This window comes from Cynocephalus volans, chromosome 6, assembly GCF_027409185.1.
Source record: "Cynocephalus volans isolate mCynVol1 chromosome 6, mCynVol1.pri, whole genome shotgun sequence".
In the NCBI taxonomy this organism is placed as follows: Eukaryota; Metazoa; Chordata; class Mammalia; order Dermoptera; family Cynocephalidae; genus Cynocephalus; species Cynocephalus volans.
Genome location: NC_084465.1, coordinates 137,951,564 through 137,972,542, shown reverse-complemented (window position 1 = coordinate 137,972,542; position 20,979 = coordinate 137,951,564). Strand labels below are relative to the sequence as shown.

General features: G+C 37.4%; 1 protein-coding gene across 2 annotated transcripts in view; it reads right to left on the bottom strand.

Moving 5' to 3' along the window:
• Nucleotides 1-20,979, bottom strand: part of CACNB2 (calcium voltage-gated channel auxiliary subunit beta 2) — a 103,749-nt gene that overhangs the window by 9,354 nt on the left and 73,416 nt on the right. Inside the window, exons 5-9 of one of the 2 annotated variants that reach the window (XM_063101333.1) lie at nucleotides 20,565-20,641; nucleotides 15,657-15,790; nucleotides 11,920-12,000; nucleotides 11,386-11,444; nucleotides 2,650-2,759 (exon numbers count right to left, since the gene is read on the bottom strand). In XM_063101333.1, the coding sequence (XP_062957403.1) occupies nucleotides 2,650-2,759; nucleotides 11,386-11,444; nucleotides 11,920-12,000; nucleotides 15,657-15,790; nucleotides 20,565-20,641 (461 nt within the window). Of the gene's footprint in view, nucleotides 1-2,649; nucleotides 2,760-11,385; nucleotides 11,445-11,919; nucleotides 12,001-15,492; nucleotides 15,513-15,656; nucleotides 15,791-20,564; nucleotides 20,642-20,979 lie in introns of both variants that reach the window. The other variant, XM_063101334.1, reaches the window with a different exon arrangement.

The following is a 20,979-nucleotide window of genomic DNA, read 5'->3' as shown; positions in this document are numbered from 1 at the left end:
TATCTGTAACTGTTATCCGTATCTACATCTATACGTTTCTGTCCGTGTCTTCCCCATGTGCTATAGACTGGATGCCCTCCCACCCCCCAAGCTCATTGAGGCTTAATCCCCACTGTTAACTGTTGAGGCTGGGAAGTTCTATTATGGTAATTGAAAGGTGGGGCCTTGAAGAGGTGATTAGCTTGTAGGACCATGCCCTAGTGAATGAATAATGGTGGTCATGGGCATGGTTCTGAGTACTTTAAAAGGAGAGTACATGAGGAGCTATCTCTCTGCTCCACTGTTTTCTGCAACAACATACGCTGCCATCATTGTCACCACCACTTAGGACATCACCAGCTGTATTTCTTGTACTTTGAACTTCCCAGCCTCAGAAACTGTAAGCAATAAATTTTGTTTTCTTACAAATTATCCAGTTCCTTATATTTTGTTATAAGCAACAGAAATGGACTAATACACTGTGGAACAAAAACTATGAAGAGGATTTTGTGTCCTTGACTTCTCTGTCCCCGGCATTTAGAATAATGCCTAGCACCTGGTTGGTCTTCAAACATTTGTAAATGAATGAATGCCTAAAATCTGTACATCCTTCCCTAATGCCTTAAATCTAGGCTCCAAATTCCTTCTCTCTGATGTCATCTCCCGCTTCCCTCTTTTTCAAACCATGCATTTCAGCCAAAGTGAAGCACGTGTTTTTCCAGAAGCCTCTTGTAGCTCCCACTCTCTTAAGTCACCATCCCCTTCTCTCCCCCTTCCCTTTTTTCTTGGCTATCATACTTTAGCTCAGGACGACCTCCTTGGAAAAGCCTTTCTCTATGGCCGACACCCTCCTGCAGCATTAGCTCTTCAGCAGTCAGTTCAATGCTGCACCCCTTTGCTCAGCACCCTCTATTTCAATGGCTTCTTCACTTATTGTTATACCAAGCTCTCTGGGTCAGGGGCTTCACTGAATTTATCTTTTTATTCCCAGGCTTTAGCATGGTATTTAGTATCTAGTATAAGTAAATAAAATATATGGAGTGGAAGAGTCATTTAAAATAACATATTGTCAGTAGTTACAAAAAGCCTTGGCAATCTAAACCTCTCTCATGTAATTGATTCAATTGCTGATTCTAAAATTACTTGACTTTGTTAAATCAGTTGAATCTACACATTATAACAGTTCCTGTGAGCACCAAATAATGTACGGAAAGAGTTTTAAGTGTCACAGATGATTAGGACATAAAAACAAGCAAAAAATTTATAATCACATTTTTTCCTCTAATATATTTCTAAACCTATGTTACTGAAGTTTCATCAATCAGGAGTTGTTAGGTGAGGAACAAAACTGAGTTCTATGAAGTATCATACCTATTACTAACAGATAAAGTTTATTATTTCTAATAGTTTTTCTATTATTCGTATAACCATACTTCAGAGTAAACTAAAAACTTCTATGTTGAAAACCAGCCACCCATGTCAAAAAAACAAAAATGAAAACAAAAAAAAACAGTTTTCCAGAACAAAACTATGGTAACTAAAGGTGGGAAGGGGGAGGAGGTTATCAAGAAATTGCTTAATGGACACAAAGAATGATTACATTTTACAATGATGAATATGCTAATTATCCTGATTTGATCCTCACATACTGTACACAAGCATTGATAGTCAACTCTGTACTCCAAAAATATGTATAATCAATTATGCTTCAATAAAAAAATAAAAACCAGCATCCCAAAGGATTTATATATTTAATAAATAAGTAGCAAAAAGATTTCACACAATTTTGGAAAATTTACAGAAACCTAACAATCCAGTAAGTAACATGTGTAACAATGATTAACTTAAAACTCCAGGACATGCTGAAGAGAGGAAATAACTGCTGAAGGGTCTCAATTTGATCGAATTAGTACACGTTCATAAGTAGTACTGTATGAACACAGTAACTAAAATTCCTACACTGGTTTTTACAAATAAATCAATAATATTGATATCAGTCAAAGGAAAACAGCCAAGAATTGACATCCCCCTTTATCAATCTCAACACACACACAAATTATTACCCTGAATATGATTTAATTATTGATATAACTCAGGTATTGAAGGATGTCTAGGATAATAATAGTCATCATTTCTGGGGTACATACTATGTTTAATCCTTACAATAATTCTACAAAGTAGTTATCTTTTTTTTCTTTTTTTTTTTTTTAAGATAAGGTAATGGAGGATTTAAGAGGTTAATATGGGCAGGCTGGTTCAGTTGGTTAAAGTGTGGTGTTATACCACCAAAGTCAAGGGTTCAGATCCCCTTACTGGCCAGCTACCTATCAATCAATCAATAAATAAATAAATAGGTTAATAAACTTGCTCATGGTAACACTGATGCACAGCCAGGAATTTTTAGTTTGTAGACACCAAAGCATACGGTAGTGAAAACAAACCACAACCAAAACATTAATGCTGACAGAATATGGAATTTTTAACTTGAAACTATCATGACAAATCTTTCCAAACTACGAAATCATTAAGACTGTAGCACTAGCTATTGTCTACACGTGTCTGTTCTTTCTATGCTCTCTGACACATGGAATTATCATAGATCTTCTCATCGTCATCCTCAAGAAGGGAGTGTTTAAATAGCTTAAGCTCATCAGTATTACACAGACTTACCTAAGCTTGACCTTGTGTTGGATCTTTCTATTATTGCATGCTTACTAGGATTGTTTAACACTGAGCGTTTGGCAAGCGAGATGTCAGCAGTGACCCTTGTGATGGATATCCTATTGGGGAAAAAAGTAACAGAAGACCCTAAGGTTATTAATCTAATACAAGGGAATAGAAGCACATGCCCCAAATTAATCTAAGTAGGAAATATAAATAAGGACCATATTTTCAAACCATATCTGTTAGAACACTTAATCGTTCATTTTTGTTTATCCTGTACCTGCCTGACTCAGCATTTATTGGTTGCTTACCAAGTGCCAAGTATGTACCAAGCACTTTAAATCATCCCAGAAACTCTAGGATAGAGGTTTCTTATTATCCCACTTTTGCTGATGAAGAAAATGAGTCACAGGTAGATTATTTACCCAAGGCTATGTATTTAGTAATGGTGGAGCTGGGATTTGAACCCAGATTCCCAAGCCTATATTCTTAGCCCCTGTGCCATAGTTTGATGCTGTGATAGGCATGAAGAATCAGTAAGAACAAGACAAATATGGTCTTCCTTCAGAGAGCTGAGAGTCTAGTGGCAGAGATGAATAATAAATAAATACTTAAAGATTATGATAGCTTTTGTGAAGAGAATGCATAGGGTATTAGACAATAATGAAGTGGAGGGATCATTTTAGATGGGGTAGAAATGAGAGAAACAATTTGGAAGCTAGAGATAGTAAATGGTTAGATTGGAGAAAGCTGAGTATTCATGTCAGCAGTAAGAAAAGCTGAGAAGCAAAATTGAAGGCTCGCAATATCTCTGAAGAAAGTGGTGAAGGTAGGACTAAAAATAGGTGATCTAGTTAAAAAAGTCTGTTTCAGAGTTAGAGACCTCCAACTCTCCTCCACAACATCAAGCTGCCTGTTGATAATCCTTTTCCTATCTGATACCAGAACATAGATCTATTATCTGCAAACAGTAAACGGGATTTCTGACCAAGGGACCCTAGGCAGAGCAGGGGCAGGGAAAAGTAGATGGAAAAGACAGGATTCTGAATGTTGAGCCCCCAGCCTTCTTCCCCATCTTAGAATTTTGGTAGCCAGACTTATTTATATCCTCCCGGTGTCACAATGAAAGATTCTTCTCTGGGGAATCTGACTGCTAAAGAATAAAGACTCAAAGATAATGATAGTGGAGGTTTTCTACGTAAATTGTCCAACAAGATTGTCCTAAAAGGAAGCATAAAGTCAACCAGCTCCACCTATAAGCACAGAACTTCCAATTAATTATTTGATGCTCCATTGTTAAATTTGAGCATGGCAGTCAGTGTTCACCAGGCATCTTAGAAAACCTCTAACATGAGACTAAAACAAACAGGAAAAATCAACTATGAAAGCTAAGAGATGATTATATCTATGAAACTAGAACAAATTTCTATTTAAAAACTCAGAATAAGGAAGAACTTTTAGAAATTAAAAATATGGGGGGAAAATGATAGTAGAAATGAAAATTCAAAAGGGTTAGAAGATAAAGTCAAGGACATTCCCAAAAGAGTAAAACGAAAAAAGACGAAGATAAAATAGGAAAAGAAAGGTAAGAAAATTACAGAATTACCCAGGAGGATCAAATTCCAAGTAACAGGCGTTCAGAAAAAGAATAAAGAAAACAGAATAGAGTAAACTAAAGAAATAATTTCAGAATTAAGGGTCTTATTTTCCAACTTGAAAGGGTCTAGCACAGAGGTTGAAAGATCCCCACCAAGGTATGTATTTACAAATTCCCTAACTTTGGAAACAGAGAAACATAACAAGCTTCCAGTCCCATACAAAGGGTCAGGAATTGGAATTCTTTGTACTTCTTAACAGCAACAAGGGAAGCCAGACAATGCAGCAAAAAATATTAAAAATTCCAGTCAGAACTCCCTAACCATTTAAACTATCAATTAAATACAAAGGTTGATTAAAAACATTTTTAGACATTCAGGGTCTCAAAAAATGTTTATGTACTTTTTCTAGGGAAACTATTGGAGGATGTTTTTGACTTAAATGACAGGGTAAACTCTGTAAGAGATCAAGGGATCTAGGAAAGAGAAGCCCTAGCCCTAAAGAAAGATGAACGGAATTCCAGGGATAATGATGAAGGATGCCCCAGAAACATCCCACACAGAAATGGTCCAGACTGGAACAGACTAGAATGGTCCCGGGGAGAAGTGAAAGAAGATAAATCATAATTTTGGCTGGCTCCATATTTATTATTATAACCATGTAAATAATATTCAAATGTGCTGTATCATATACTATAATTACTTTTTCTTATGTGTTTTCTTAGTAGTTTCCATGAGATAAATAATTTTATTTTAGGGCCGAGCCCGTGGCGCACTTGGTAGAGTGCTGCGCTGGGAGCGCGGCGACGCTCCCGCCGCGGGTTCGGATCCCATATAGGACTGGCCGGTGCACTCACTGGCTGAGTGCCAGTCACGAAAAAAAAAAAAAAAATTTTTATTTTATATTTGCTTAGTTTTTCATCTCTTTGCCACACATTCAGCCCCAAGTTCTCACCCCGCTGTCTAAATAACTTCATAGTCTGTTCAAATGTATTCAGTAGTCTCAAATTTAATTGCTAGGAGATTGGAGGATGAGACATACACAGGTATGTGTATGGGAGAGAGAGGAGGAATGTGCATGAGAGCTCAATATTCTTCACGGTAGGAAGTCGACAGAAAATGCCCACTGCTGAAAAGGAGCAATTAAGCACTTTATTTAGAGGCAAGGAATACAAGATATAGCTGAAACAGTTAAAAGTGGTGGAGAGTGGGGCATTTGATAAAGCTTGGAAAGGGACTACTGGCTTTTGCAAAAATATTTATGTATTTTTTTATCTATATACCATACGATTCATTCCTTTTGGTGTACCGTTCCATGAGTTTGGAACAATTCATAGAGTTCTCTATCCACCATTGCATTTGTGATAGAGAATCGTTCCATGACCCCCTTGCAATTCCCTTTGTGGACAATTCTCTCTGCTACACACCCCTGGCAACCACAGAGCTGTTTCCCATCTCTATATGGTTTTGCCTTTTCCAGACTATTATATAAACATAGTCATATGCATGTAGCCTTTTTTTTTTTTTTTTTTTTGTCTTTTTTGTGACTGGTACTCAGCCAGTGAGTGCACTGGCCATTCCTATATAGGATCAGAACCCACAGCGGGAGCGTCGCCGCGCTCCCAGCACCGCACTCTCCCGAGTGCGCCACGGGCTCGGCCCACATGTAGCCTTTGAGTCCAGCTTCTTTCACTTTGCAGAATGGATTTGAGATTCACCCACCTTGTTGTGTGTACCAATAGTTCATTCCTTCTCATTGCTGAGTGGGACTGCTGTTCTAACAAAGTAAGTCCATTTGATTTTTAAGCTTTTTGTACTTTGATGAAAATCTTATTAAGCATTTAAAAAATGAGAAAAGAAAGACCAAACCCACCTATTTAAAAAACCATTTTGTTACTTCACAATGCATTCACAAGTGAAATCGGCTATAGGTGCATCCAGTGCTCAGTGATTTTTTAAAATGCTTTTATTTATTCGGAAGTGGGTGTAGCAGGGGAGGGTGAGGCCATCTGGGAAGCTCCAGCTGAAATGTATGCAATAGGATTCCCTTTATGCTGAGCACCTGCGTGGCCACAGAGGGCGTCCTTTGCTCAACACATTTATTGAGCACCTGCTACATGCCAATCATTGTTCTGGATGCTGTTATGGAACTTAAATTCTTGGGGGGAGTGGGTAGAGGGCAACAGACAAACAGATATCTGATGTCAGGTGGCGCTAAGTGCCATTTAAAAAACAGTGCAGGATAACAAGGATGGAGATCAAGTGCTGTGGAGGGCATATTCTTGGTGTGCAGAGGCGGCCTTTCAGGCAAGATGACATTTGGTCAGATCTTAAAGGAGGGAATGAGCCATACAGATATTGCGGAAAAAATGTTGGAAGAGCGAGTACCTCAAGTGCTGGGCATTATATTATTACAGCTAAGTGGGACCCGAGCACTGCTGATGACCAGAGATCTGGGTCTGTGCCTATCAAGAGCCCTGGGTACTCACTGGGAGGCAGCTGCTCTGTAATGAGCACCATCCTAGGGATAGAATGGTGACAAGGCAGTCTAGACCTGCTCAGAAGCATTTCACAGTGTAGCCTATGGGGAACTAATTTAACAGGAAAACAGGATTTTTTGTAATGATTCATCTTTCTCCTTGTCCCACATGCTTGGTCTTTTCTTTATGCACATGGCATTGCTAAGCCAGGCTTCCACTGACCTGCTTACGTTTGGGAATCATCATTACTTGGGGTTTCACCGAGAAGCAGATCTTAAATTCTAAAGGCAAAATTCTAGGGGTCAATTAAGATTAGAGTAGTAGTTCTCAACCCCTGCAGTATATCAGAATCACTTTATAAGCTTTGAAATTTACAGATGCTGAGGTCCCACCCTAGAGATTTTGTTTCAATTAGTCAAGGGTAGAAGATAGGCCTTTGGATATTTTTTTTTAAGCACTGCAGCTGATTCTGATATGCAGCCAGGGTTGAAAACCACCAGTTTAGAAGAAGTTGTCTCACATCTCAGTAACTGCCTCACATCTAAGTAAAAGTGATGTAATGTTTCCCAGGATTATTGATTTCCAATAAGATTCCCTTGCAGAGGATTCTGGCAACACTGTACATATTCCTACAGCAATTCAGTACACATTCCAAACAATTCAGTGCTGATAGCTGACATTTTCAAAGTCACTGGGGAAGAAAACTGAATTTATCCCCTATGGTAGCTTTCCTACTTGTCCCTGATTTCCTGGTTACTTTACCTGTCGTTGTCCTACAAGGTGAATGTGAAGATTGCTTTGTTTACATGATACGGTTGGGGTGTTGGGCTACTCCATTGCACGCAACAGAAAGAGAACACACTGTTAAACACACACTGTTTAACAACCAGAATCGTGACTCTGACAACTCTCCAGGGCTTCCACAAATGAACTTAACTGGGTTTCAGAAAAGGATTTCCTGACTACCTAGAATTTTTTCATCACTAACATTTCTTTTCATATTTTGGAAGAATATCTTAAAAGAAATTTAGTTTACTTAACAGATTAAAGAATAATTCATTTTTCCCTTTTAGAATGTTATGTATACACACATACCTGATGCTTTTGATGAGTTTCTACCCTCTATTGCCATTTTGCCTTTCCAAAAGCAAAAACATTTACTCTGAAAGTTACTCTGTAAAAGTTAAATTTTTACATGGCTTTTGAAATTCTACCTTATGGACACTATTACTTCCTTTAAAGACCTTTAATTGGTGATCATGGCCTAGAAAGTTGAACTCCAGTTCTTTGAGTCAAGATGAGCCAAGGCAGGTCCAACAATAAAGCCATATGGAAAGTACTTCTGGCTAGAAACAATAGATTGATACAGCGCATAGATATTTTGTTTGTTTCTTAAATGAAATCAATCTAGATGGCTGATACTTTAGAACACAGGTCCAAGATACACCCTCTGGCTGGAATCTATCTTCCAAATTCAAAACTTACTCAGGTTTAAATAGAAGTGGTAAGTCAGGAAATTCCATCCCATTTCCCCATCTCTGGCATTTTAGAAAGGTCAGTGAGTTAACTCACTGAAACTCAGAAAAAGAATAGTGCCTATTTCAGCAGAATTTTTGGGGGTGTGCCTGCTCATGTAGGCAATTCCAAATTGTGATGACAGAGCCAAGAATAAAGAAATGAATGCTAAATGGGGCAGATTAGAGGCATGCCTTTTATACTTGGCCAGTGTATGATAGCCATGAACCAAGCCAAAGGCCTTATTTCCTGACACAAACTAAAAAATATTTCAGAAAGTTATGGGATAAAAAAAAAAATCTAATTAGGAGTATTTGGTTAGGTAGACCTTGATTATAAATGTTTTTGTACTTTGAAACATAGTTTCTGTCTTTCTTTTTGTTGCTTTCAGTCCTTTGTTTGATCACTTACTAACAATATTTGTACTGCTGTTAAGTTTCCTTCTTTAGCCTTGTCTCCCTGCCAAAAATCAATATAAATTAGAAATGATATTAGGAGTAGGTGTGATCTAGAAAGGAAATACTATATTAAGAAGTCTAAAAGGACATAAAACCCAAGGATACTATCTATTGTGCTTGGATTGTTAGAATGGGAGAAGGAATATGGAGAAGGCACCAAATTTATCTGTACTAAAAATACAGAAATACACGCTGGCCCTGTGATGGAGAACGCATGTGGAAATCTGATCTCCAAGTGGCAGTGTTGGAAACTGGTTGAGTCATGGGGGCAGATCCTTCATGAATGGAGGGCGGGCGGGAGGAGAAATAAACCACTCAGTTTAAATCCTGAAGTTTTACTTTGGTCTCTTATCATGTCTTTGCTGCTTCAGTAGATTATCGGTAAGCTCCATGGAGCCAAGGCTCTTGTCTGTTTTTGCTCCTCACAATGCCTGGTGCATAAAATATACTCAACAAATACATGCTGAGGCAAGTTGATGTGGAGGGGGTGAGAGAAGGAAAAGGAAAGGATTAAGTCCAAGCTCATTGGCATGACATACTAGATAAACGGCCCTGGCTTTGTTACCAGTCACTCTTCTGCCTAGGTCCTTAAAGACCTCTGTGTGGCCTGCCTTACACATAATGCCGTGTCATACCTTGATGCCTTCACACACTTCACATTCTCTGCTGGACATGCCCTTCTCCTCCTAATTCACTTGGTGAAATCTTAGATACCATTTTAAAACCCTTCCTGGATATGGACATCCCTAAATCAGTGCTAATCACTCCTCCCTTTATACTATCTGTACCTTGTACATACATGTGTCAAGTTTCCCTTTCATTTATATTCTAAATCACTGCTAGAGGTTTCAATTAATGGTTTATATATGAGCTCTTCAAAGGTAGAAACCATGGCTTCAATATCTCTGTATTTCACTAGCAGAGAGGACAGAGCAGACACTGATTCAACATTCACCTTCTTACTGAGTACTCAATTCTTATTGAGTACTGCCAGACACTGAGAATAAAACAGTTTACAAAACAGATTAAAAACCCATGCCCTCATGGAGTTTATATTCTAATTTTAGAAGAAGGATAACAAAAAAAAAAAACTAATGAGTAAAATACATAAAAGAGCACTGGGAAAAAAGATGAAGGGAGAGAGAGAGAATGAGCATGTGAGCACATGTACACACATACTGAGGAGCCATCTGAGGGAAAAGTCTTCCCAGCAGAGGGAACTGCAAAGTGCAAAGGCCCTGAGGTGGGTATGTATCTGGCTGTCTGGAACACTCATGGAACAACGAGGAAATGTAGCAGGAGCAGAATGAGCAAGGGGAGAGCAGTGAGAGATAAAGGTAAGGGGGGGGGTGGAAAGTCAGATCATAGAGGGTCATACAGGCCACTATAAGGACTTTTGTTTTTACTCTGAGTGAAGAGAGAAGTCATTGGATGGTTCTGAACAAAGGGATGACAAGCTTCAGCTCACAGTTTCACAGGGTCATTCTGCTGACTTGAGAACAGACTTTAAGGGAGCAATGAAAAAAGCCAGGAGACCAGTCAGGAGGCTATTGCAATAATCCAGGGAAGAGATGATGGTGTCTCAGACCAAAAGGATAGCAGAGGATGTGTGAGAAGTAATTAGGTTCTGGATATATTTTGACAGTGTAGACAACAGCATTTAGATGTGGGATGTAAGAGAGAAATAACAGTCAAGGTTACTCATTGATCTGCGGATAACAGTCAAGGTTATTCATTGACCTGGGGATAAAGGGTCTTGGGACCAAAAGATGAAGAAGCTATTACTCATGGTCAAGTAAGATTAGGACTGAGAATTCACCTCTGGATTTAGCAACATGAAAGTCCCTGGTGATCTGGACATGACTAGTTTTGGTTGAGTGGTGTGGGTGAAAGCATAACTAGAGTAGGCTCAAAAGAGTGGGAGGAGCATAAGTGTACACAACTCTTTCAAGGAGTTTTGCTGTAAAGAAAAGCAGAAAAATGAGACTGCTAGAGGGGAATGTGAGGTCAGATGTGAGGAGAAATAACTGTGTTTTTACATGCTGATGGAGTTTCCATGACAACAGGAAATACTGATGAGGAGGGAAGCAAGGACAGTTATAGCCATGTCTGGGTAGTTTGAGTGGGGAGGGGATGGGGAATAGGACCTAGTGCCCAAGTGGGTGGCTTGGTCATAGCTAGGAACATACTATTAGTAGAAAAAGCAGAACATTCAGGCAAACATGCAAATGGGGATAGGTGTGCAGGTGGGAACTCTTGGACACTCCTCTTTTGGTCTCTATTTTCTCAATGAAACAAGAAAGCAAGTTCACTGGGGGAGAGAGATGAGAGGGGAGGTGGTATGAAAGTCTTTTAGACAAATGGAAAAGTAAAAGGAAAAGGGATATTTAGTAGGAGGTCTGGGTGGCAATATGGGGCCAGCTGATCACAAATTAAGGGTGGGAGCAGTCAGCAGGGCTATGGCCAAGTTTAGCTTATGGATGCAGGTGCAGGAACTGGATTATCCAGGATTGAGGTTGTGCAAAGCAAATATAACAAATATTTACTGACTTGAATTGAACAGAATGAAACTTTTTCACTGTCATCATTTAGACATCAGAGGGTCACTTTCTCTTGGGATCACATGCCTGTCCCACCAGGGTTTTGTCATCTTCAAGACAAAATCCACAAAACCCAGTATTCTGTAATACTCACCGCCCTTCAAATCTGTGTTTTAAAAAATCAAACAACGCTTTTTGCATCATATCTGTGACCTGCAATTGAGCAAGCAATAAATTAAGATACTATAAAAATATGACTAATTATGATAAAACAAATTTCCTTCTCTTAGGAGAGATTGAAAACCTTAGCTTGGGATTTGAAAAAAGTAGGATGTGAGTTTGCCACATTTTTCTGAGTTCTGATACAGTGACAATTAAAAAGACAACATTCCCTGAATTTATCATGATGTTTTAGTGACAATAAATTACATGGCAAGTGGTTTCAGTCACTCTCCATTTGATACTATGTCCTGGACTGAGTAAATTGAAGCTAGCAGAAATCTCCAAAGTAACAGCCAGGAAAACAAAACAGAACAGAACTCTAAGCAATGTATACCACAGCTTGAAAAACAACATGCTTTGGGCTACAAGCTCTTAAAGTTATAAACTGGAGAGTCAGGAGTGGGAGGCGGAGTCTCAAAGCAGTCCAGCTTGTGAAGGTCAGGTGTGCTGCAGAGGGTATACTCACCTCGTACCCCTTCAGAGAAGGGCCCACCAGGACCACTGGTCGCATGGAAGGTACCACATCATAAGGAGAAGTGTGCTCTGTCTGCAGAGAGAGGAGAGACTCTCAGATGTTTCATACGCGGGGGGGACTTAAATATTTTACGTACAAGGTTCTTTTTCTGAACTCTGTATAGTTATATAGTAATATGAGGCACTGGCTTTCCAGACATTTTTTTTTGTATTTTTACTTGCCCCTTTTCTAAATAAACCCAATCAAAGATTGTTGGGTTTATTTTCCTATAGTTTTCAAGTTACGGGATTTTCTAGTTTTCTTCCTTTTCTCAAGAAATGCTGCTGGCAGATTAGTTCTTAAAGCAGGAGGTGCTGCTTTTGAACAAACAGAAACATGCCTCATGCAGAATAAGTGATTTAGGCTTGACTGGGAGTTAATACTGCTTTTCAATGCATGTGCGTTTTCCAAACAGTTGAAATGATCAGATCTAACATGGTTAATTACGGAGGAAAGAAAGATTTCATTACCTTTGCATCTTAAGTGTTTTGCTTTTCTTACCTGCATAAAACCTAATTTTAAAACTTGCAACTCTCACTACCACATACTTGAAAAATTCTGTTATATTGTGAGAGTTTAAATTAATATGCATGCTTGTTCCAGTAAACAGTAATCATGATCACTGTTCACAGCTTTGTGATTAATGTTTTGGGATTTTTGGTGTCTATTCCTTGGTGCTTAAAAACAAACATAAATTGTCAGATTTATGTGCCTTGAAGGGAAGGTGGTTAATGTGTAATAATATATTCAACCATGCTTCAGTGACCTCAAAAAGTTCATTATCAACTTGCATATTTAACATGCTTCTCCAAGTAGTTTAGGTAGTGTTTCTGCTATATAACTAATTTGTGTCTTTCTGCAATAATTTATTTCTTTTTTGGAAAAACAGGGGGAGGAGCTAAATTTTGTAGCAATTTCTAAAACTATCAATGTTTTTCAGCTTAATTGCTTCAAATAAAACGATTAAAATAAATTTAAAAAATAGATAACTAATTTGTTTAATTACATTAAAACTGGCTCTTTTGACAACAAAAAATATTAAATTGACCAGAAATGACTTCTTTTTAATGCAGAAGAGAGACAGATATGTACTTACTGGAATAAGTAAATCATTGTTACATGAATCTTTCTGCATTAAGGAGTGTCTGAAAAATGTATTTTAAGAATCACATGCACCAAAAGAAAAATATCCTTTAAACTTAAGGATTAAACTGATGTATAAATGTAAATGTAATTTTTGCATCAGCCTATCACTCAAGAACATTTTATTGTTGCTTAAAATTGCCCATTACAGTCTTTCTGGCTCTGTTTGAATTTAAGTTGCTTAAATGAGAAATTAAAAAGCATTTCAAATTTAAAACCTTCCTTCTGAGATTTCTCTGGTAGTCATAGACAATAAAATCATAGGGGAGAAAAATATTACAGTGACTGTGCTGTCAAGTTTTACTGCGTACAATTTTACTTGGCATTCAAAACTAATTTTTATAGACATAATAAAGGTAGAATATATTTTGTACAGAAAAAAAAAAAAAAAAGACAAACATAATACAGTGACAGCACAAATGCCACACAAGCACCACTCTAAAAGCAACCTAAAACATGGAAAACAATCTTATCATTGAATCTCAGGTTTTTTTGTTTGTTTGTTTTTGAACTCCACATTGAAGTTTACCACGTAATTGATAACATAAGAAGAATGAATACCAGTGCCGAAGGCATCATAAGCATATTTATTAAATTATTACATTTATACCACCTGGGATACTGAAAAAGTTTAGAAGCCAAGTCCTTGCAACTATGCAGTGTAAGAACACCTTGTCCACCATTATAATTAGGAATATAAATTGCATGCATTTTAGTAACAGCTACATAGAAATATTATTTCCAGTCTTTAAGTCTTAAGTGGCCCAGTATTTGATAAGTTTTTGGTTACTTCCGTCTGTGACTGCCAACTAGCAAAGGGTTACCCATGCTAGTAATCAATCAGCTTCTTAATCAATAGGGTAGCTACAGAAATTACCTTATTTGATGGAATATTGATACTTTGTGCCCTATTGATAATGACATCATCGTTTTTATTACTTTTTACTGCTAACCCTATTTTGCTTGAATTATTTAGTGAAAAAATTGTGATAAACTTTTGTAATGTTTTAGAATTTATAGGTAAGCAAACTTCAAAAAACTATCTTGACTGACATGGTTTTAGTTCATGTTTCTATTTTGCAAAGTCCAGAGTAGCTCAGCAATGCTAATTTTCTATGTTTCTGAACTATGGCCACAGTCACTTGGCTGCAAGTTTTAGCTGTGATGAGAACACAAGACCCAAGAGAAGGGCACACTGTTGTGCGTGGATATCAAGCTGGGACTATCACTGTTAACACAAAAATCCAGGTGTTTTAATTTTTGCCTGGAGTGCTGAGGTCCTCCCTCATTAAAGTAACCATAATTTATTTAAAAAACAAAACAACTTTACAGTTCAGTATCTGACTCTTCATCAATCACTTTAGAGTTACTCCACAGAGCAAAATACGTGTTTGCAGAGGAAAAGAGTTCAGTTACGTGGAGAGTCTGGGGTAGAGAGTAGTCTTTACTTCATATTTATATGTCAGAATATACTCACAGTTGTGCCAGACTTGGTGACATTAAGGAGTATAACTCCAAAAGACAGCATAGTAGCTGTGGAAAGTGGTGTGTAAAAGAAGAGAAAAAATGGAAACTTGGGGGTGGGGTGGGGAGTGGTCCTTCAAAAATAATGCTTTGGAGCTATAAAATGTGCTGAGAGGAAACAGACTTTGTCTGGAGTAAAGAGAACTCAGGAATACACTATAGTTTCCAGTCAGGGGACAAGTAGCATCATTGTGTAGCACCTTGGTTGGCCAATGGCAAAGGCTCTACGTATGGCCACCAGCCCCATTGTCCAACAGGTGAGATGCTGAAATCTGACTGATGGAGAAGGCAAGAACATTGGGAGAGTATTTATATATGACAATAGGAAAAACTCACAGTAAACCGCCAAAACAAGCCTGCAGTTTTCCACTGGTCTTGTTCATCTGCAGATTTTGCACCTAGTGGATTAGAAGTTTAAATACTGACTAAATTAAAAATTGAATACTTTTTTTTCTTTAGTACAAGCTATGTATCTGGATATCATAAATCAGATCTAATAACTGCTTTAATATGCTTGATTATAAGTTAAATTTCTGGAAAAAAGAAAGAGACAAAAGACAGACAGAATAAGCATGCACAATAGAGGTGCATTATATGGAACTGTCAGTATCTGACATCCTTGAATGTTTAAACAAATTCCCTTGGTGGTAGATATTATTCCATCAAAAAGGATAAGTACTGTAATGTTTTACCAGGTCACTCACTGAATTTAGTTGGTTTTAAAGGCATGGACTCAGTTAGCTGTTGATAGGTTTTTTTTCCTTAGGACAGAAACGATTGTATTTCATAAAACTGTGGGAATTAATGCTAATGATGCCAGTGGCAGGATAAACACAGCTTATGTCAATGTAAACTTACCGATTTCTGCTTCTGCTTAGCTACAGCAGCATGGAAGAGAAACAAAGAATAACAGAGCATGCATGTTATTGGCTTGTCAAAGGACGCAGACAGTCAACAGGACTAGAAATGTGACGCAGTGCAGTCGAGCAGGTGGACAATGGGAGCTTGGAAGTTAATGTTACCTTCTTAAAGAAGGGCATTCTTTTCTCTTTGGAGTGGGGTGACGTTACACTGTTTGCACTGGGTTTAGGGGAGCGGTGGTTTGCTGGAATATCATTTTCTTCTGCATCTAAGCCAGTAGCATCTATGTCTATAGCTATATACAGACAAACAATTCAAAAATCATCAGATGGACAGAAAAGGAAAAACAGGTTATAAAGAAAATAAAATGAAAGCAAATAAAACTAACCAGAGTAAAAAATCTGTGAGTGTTGAACACAGTACACAAAGTAAAATTCAAAGGTAAAGCATGTTAAGAATGCAACGTAATCAAATCTAGCAAAACTGGAAGATACCCTCATAATATCTGTTCGCTTGAACAAATCAGTTTCATGGTAGATCCCTTAAATATTTTTAGAGAAACATTTTTAATTTGTAATTTCAAATAGAATGTTGATATTCTCCATATCAGAACATTTGGCTTCACTTCTTACAGTATCTTAAACTAGCTTTTAGATAATAAACAACTACATTGGAAACCTTTATCACAATGTGCTTCAGATTTCTCATGTTGTTTGATTTTGTGTTAAAATACGGGCAATGTGAAAAGGATCACTGTAATTGTAACAGGCATTTGAGGGAAAGAGAATAGAAATTCCTCAATCCTGGTAACACAAAGGAGTCATACACAAGGCAAATGATTGAGGGAACATTCCAGGATGGACAGAATTAAGATGATTTCAAGATATGTGCACCCTCAGACAGTCCTGACTGAAGACTAATTGGAAAACACTGGATCCGATGATAGCCAAATGTTAATCTAATAAAATGACATAAGACAACTTCGGATGACTTATAAAAGCCACTGGATTTAAAATAAGAGGCAGAGTGGAAGGGCACAAAGATTCAAAAGAATATGCCTCTGCTTCCTCATCTGTAAAATGAAGGGTTTAGGTTTGTTGCTCGACATGCCTTCACTTGTCAAATCTTTTGACCTGAAAATATAACACTTAAAAAGTGTTAAATTAAAAAAAAAAAATGCATAATCTCAAAGTTTACAAAATGCTTCCACATGCAATCACTGTAAAATTTTATCAACTGTAGAATCAGAGCAGGAAGTATTTTAAAGATCAACTTAAACTCTTATTTTTAAGATTTAAAAGATAAATTCGAAGTGTTTAAGGGACTTGTTCTTGGCAAAAACTCGGCAGGGTCAAGGCTCAGAACCTAGGTGAGGCCATACTCCATCCCTATAGCACGCTACCCCTCCAGGCGAGGTCCCTTTCAACCTGGGTGCACTCTTTGAGTTCTCTTTGCTTCCCCAGTGGGGTCATGTCCTTGCTGTCTGGATTCAGGAGGATATCATAGAGTTGAGCTCCCTAGAAAATTATTCTATAGTTGAGATTAGGTCAAGGAGAAGAAAAGAAAATTTACTCACCCCAGGAAAACATCACATTATACATGTTAGCTCTCTAACAAAAACCACAGTACATTCAGATAAAGGAATGAACAACCATTTTGAAATAATGGCTTGGTGTTACCAGACAGCTACCATTCTCTGTGATATGCCAGCTGAACTTGTGCTCATGACAGCCTCTCCTTAACCTTTTCAAAACACGGGAGATCATCTGACAGGTATCACATTATTTTTCCATTTTGAAGTTATAGTAGATATGAGATGATTCAGCCTTTTGAAAGCTAGGATATCTTATTTAATTGTTCCTTTTCACTTGATTAGATAAAACCTGTCATGGAGTGAATACCCGGCATTGTTTGCACAATATTGCAAATATCAGCTATTGTGTGCATAATAGATGAGACATGATTTTCTATCAAGTGAAGGTACTAATGGACTGACTTGATTCCAGGTATTTAGGTAGGCTTACCTAGTATGTACATCTTTCTCTTTGCCTCACCTATGCATATTGATAAGCTGAAAGGTTCAGTGTCTGATGTGGGGGAAACATTATAAAATGTGCCCAGGAGTTTGAAACAACACTGACTTTTATACCACCCTTTGCTTGTATAGGAACATTTCCTTATAGGATTTATTGAATGTCATAAGCCTGGGAAGAATCTGAAAAAATAGTCAAGAGGAATTCTTTTCCTTGAGTCCCAACTCAGGAAACATGTCATTAGCTGGATATGAAGGAGAGAATCTGGGGCAGTATTTTATTATTCCTGTGTCTAAACTAACATCAAATACATTTCCCTTTTGGTGGTAAATTCCTTTTACCACCAAATGCTTTTCTCTCTCTCATCTTTTATTAGGCTTATAAAGGCCACATTTGAGGGACAGTACCTTCTGAGAGCCCTTCTGAAATTGAGGCTACCCAGTTGGATGTCAGAACTGACAGGACTCTGGGATGGTAAAATTCATATATCGGATTTTATGATCTGTCCTTTGAATCCATTCTGCTGTGATCATGGGATGATTTTTTTTTTTTTTTAAGAAAGAATGGAAATGCATAAAAGAATGGAAATGAATAAAAGTTTAGCTGTGACATTGCCCAAATGTTTGGCTACCCATACATCTAGCCTAGTCAGGTTTGAAATTTACCTGTATTTGGACACAAGCGCTCAAAATTCCAAAGTAAGAACTTTGCAACTTACTAGTTCTGACTTTCGAGTAACTTAAATCTAAAAACATCTGGGTTCATTCTCAAACACAGAGAATTCTAAAATATGTGGTAACCTTCAGAACTCATTACAGAAACTCACCAAGACAGTTAAGAAGCATTTTCAGTCACCAAAAAAAAAAGCATTTTCAACTCTTTTCAGAATTTTACATACTTTATTAGGTTCAGATGGTTCTCCTTTTACTGAGATGTTACCACTTTTTAATTTCATACTTCTGTTACCATACCTTTGCAAACAGTATTTACTTGGGAAAAACTGCTTCCATATATTTGGAAATAATTTCTTTCATTCTTTCTCACTAGCATGCACGTAGTTTTAGTTTTTTGTTTGTTTTTGTTTTCTTTTGGTAGAAAGCCTTGGGAACATCTTCTGAAATTTAACTATCTTAGAGCTGGGGTTAAGTGAATGCAGTTCAGGGGCGATATGTCTGCACACATGTGTAGGTGTGCGGTATGTGTTCACCCAGAGGCGAAGTGGCAATTTTTCCTTTTCCGAGTCCTTGAGAACATTCAAGCGTATTTACTTTAGGCAGATGCTTATATTCTGTGGCCTAGCAATGGGTGAGGGGAATTGTTTAGGGCCTCTGGGAAACACAGATGATGGAAATTATCACTGCAGGCCAATCCACACTAGATAGGTGGGGCCCTTGTCATGGAGGTGGATTGGCGGAACTTCCCTCTAGAATTTTCTACATTTTCCTTTAGATCGGTTGAGCTGTTGATATGAAAGTTATCACAGAGTCCTGATGTGCTTCTTGTACATTTTAAAGTTAGTTGGTTGCATCTCCACTCCACGCAGTCATGAGTGTTTTCTCCTCTTGGGATTCAGAAAAGTTTATATAAAACTTTGTATAAAACTTTGGTGAAGTTTTAAATCATTGTGTTTTGTTTGCTGTTTTTTTTTATAATAATGAACTCTTAAGGAACTATATTTTTAGTAATGACAAATATCTGGCTATAAAATGAAATGTCATTTTACATATACATTAACTTATTCTTCAAAATGCATGCACTTCCTGTCATTATATTGCCTCTAGAAGGCATTATAAAACCTTTACTAGGTTTTATAATGAAGAAACCATTATCAAACCTTTCTTATTATAAAACCTTTAGAAGGCTACAGTATGGTTAGAGGGGATGGAGAATTTTCCTAGTCTAAAGAAGTAGGGCTTTATCACAGTGTAATGTAGCATTTTTTTCATTTTATGAGCTTAGTAACAGTCCTTGGGAGACTGCCTTTAAGACATATAGAAAGAGTATAAGGTTTACATTGTAATCCCTGCAGCTTCACACATTTGAGAAGGAGCAGGATAAGGCTCCTTTCCCCTGTGCATTCAGAGGATATCTACTTGATGATCAAGGTTAGATACAAGCCTCACATAAAGCTACAAATGGCTTCAGTTTTCATTTAAAGCACACTATTTTACTTGATTTTGAGCAGCTCAAAATTACATTTAAGTTGTAAGCTCACAGTTGTTAAAATAACGATCATGGGCTTTCATGCAATTCAAACAATTAATCTCCTATTTATATAGAATTTCAAGTTCTACACAGAATGATAGACTTGCCAGATGTAGGAAATAAAAATGCAGTTCAATTTGAATTTTAGATAATAATTTTTTAATGTATGTCTTATAAGTTTTTAGTATGTCTCGTGATATGTACTTAAACTAAAAAATTATTTGTTATTTATCTGAAATTTAAATCTAATTGGATGTTCTTGATTTTATCTCGCAGCCCTAAGAATGAATCCAGTGCTTTGGAAAGAAAATAGTAGTTACTTTCCCGTAAGTGTGTTCATCTTTTTTCAATACTTTCGTACATCATCTGTGTTTTCTAAGAGCCTTTCTAGTATAGCTCAAGGCAGGCCAATCACTCCATCTTGACTTTGTTCTCCATCCTTCACCTTTCTAAAGTTTTTATCCTTCTTTTAAAATTTAATATTGAAGCCTACACCTCACATAGCACTGTGGTTGTTGGTGGACGTTCAGTCATTTACTGCCCATTACAGTGTGCTGGGCACCATGGTGGGGACTTGAGATAAAAAGTTAAATATGCTCAGCACTTTGACCATCTACCGTAATTTAAACACACTGACACACTTCTTTTTTTGAAAGCCAGAAAAAAAATTTCCCCCTGTTGTTCCTACTTAAGGGCATTCTTATTTCTGATCTCTTTTAACATCTGTAGGGTTAACATAGTGATTGAGTGTATGTAAATTCACAAAACTAGGTAAGACTGGGGAAAGCATGAAATGCAATATGTACTGTTCAGCACTTATCACCTACTTACCAGAGGATGGAGGTGTAGATTTTCTGGAACTAGGTACTATGTCACCCAAACTGGACGATGAATTTCCTCCTGATTTACTGGAGTAAAGCAAAAATTTATATTAAATCTGACACTTATTTCAGATGCTAAAACATTTATATTGCTCAATAAATATAACTGTGCTTTCATTGAACCTTAAATTTATCTTTCCTACAAAGAAGAAAACAGCAGTTTCCCAGTGGAGATTCCTGGAGTACTTGAAACAGCCATGCGATTGTCTGTTTTCAAATTCAAGTCTTAATTTAAAATGGCCCTGAGAGAATGGAAGAGAAATAGAATAATTTCTGTAGCCCTCAAGTTTTCTGCCCAGATCACAGATAGTCAAACAGCAGGGATTTCCTTTGCTTTTTATTTTAGCAACCCTCAGAGGAAATGT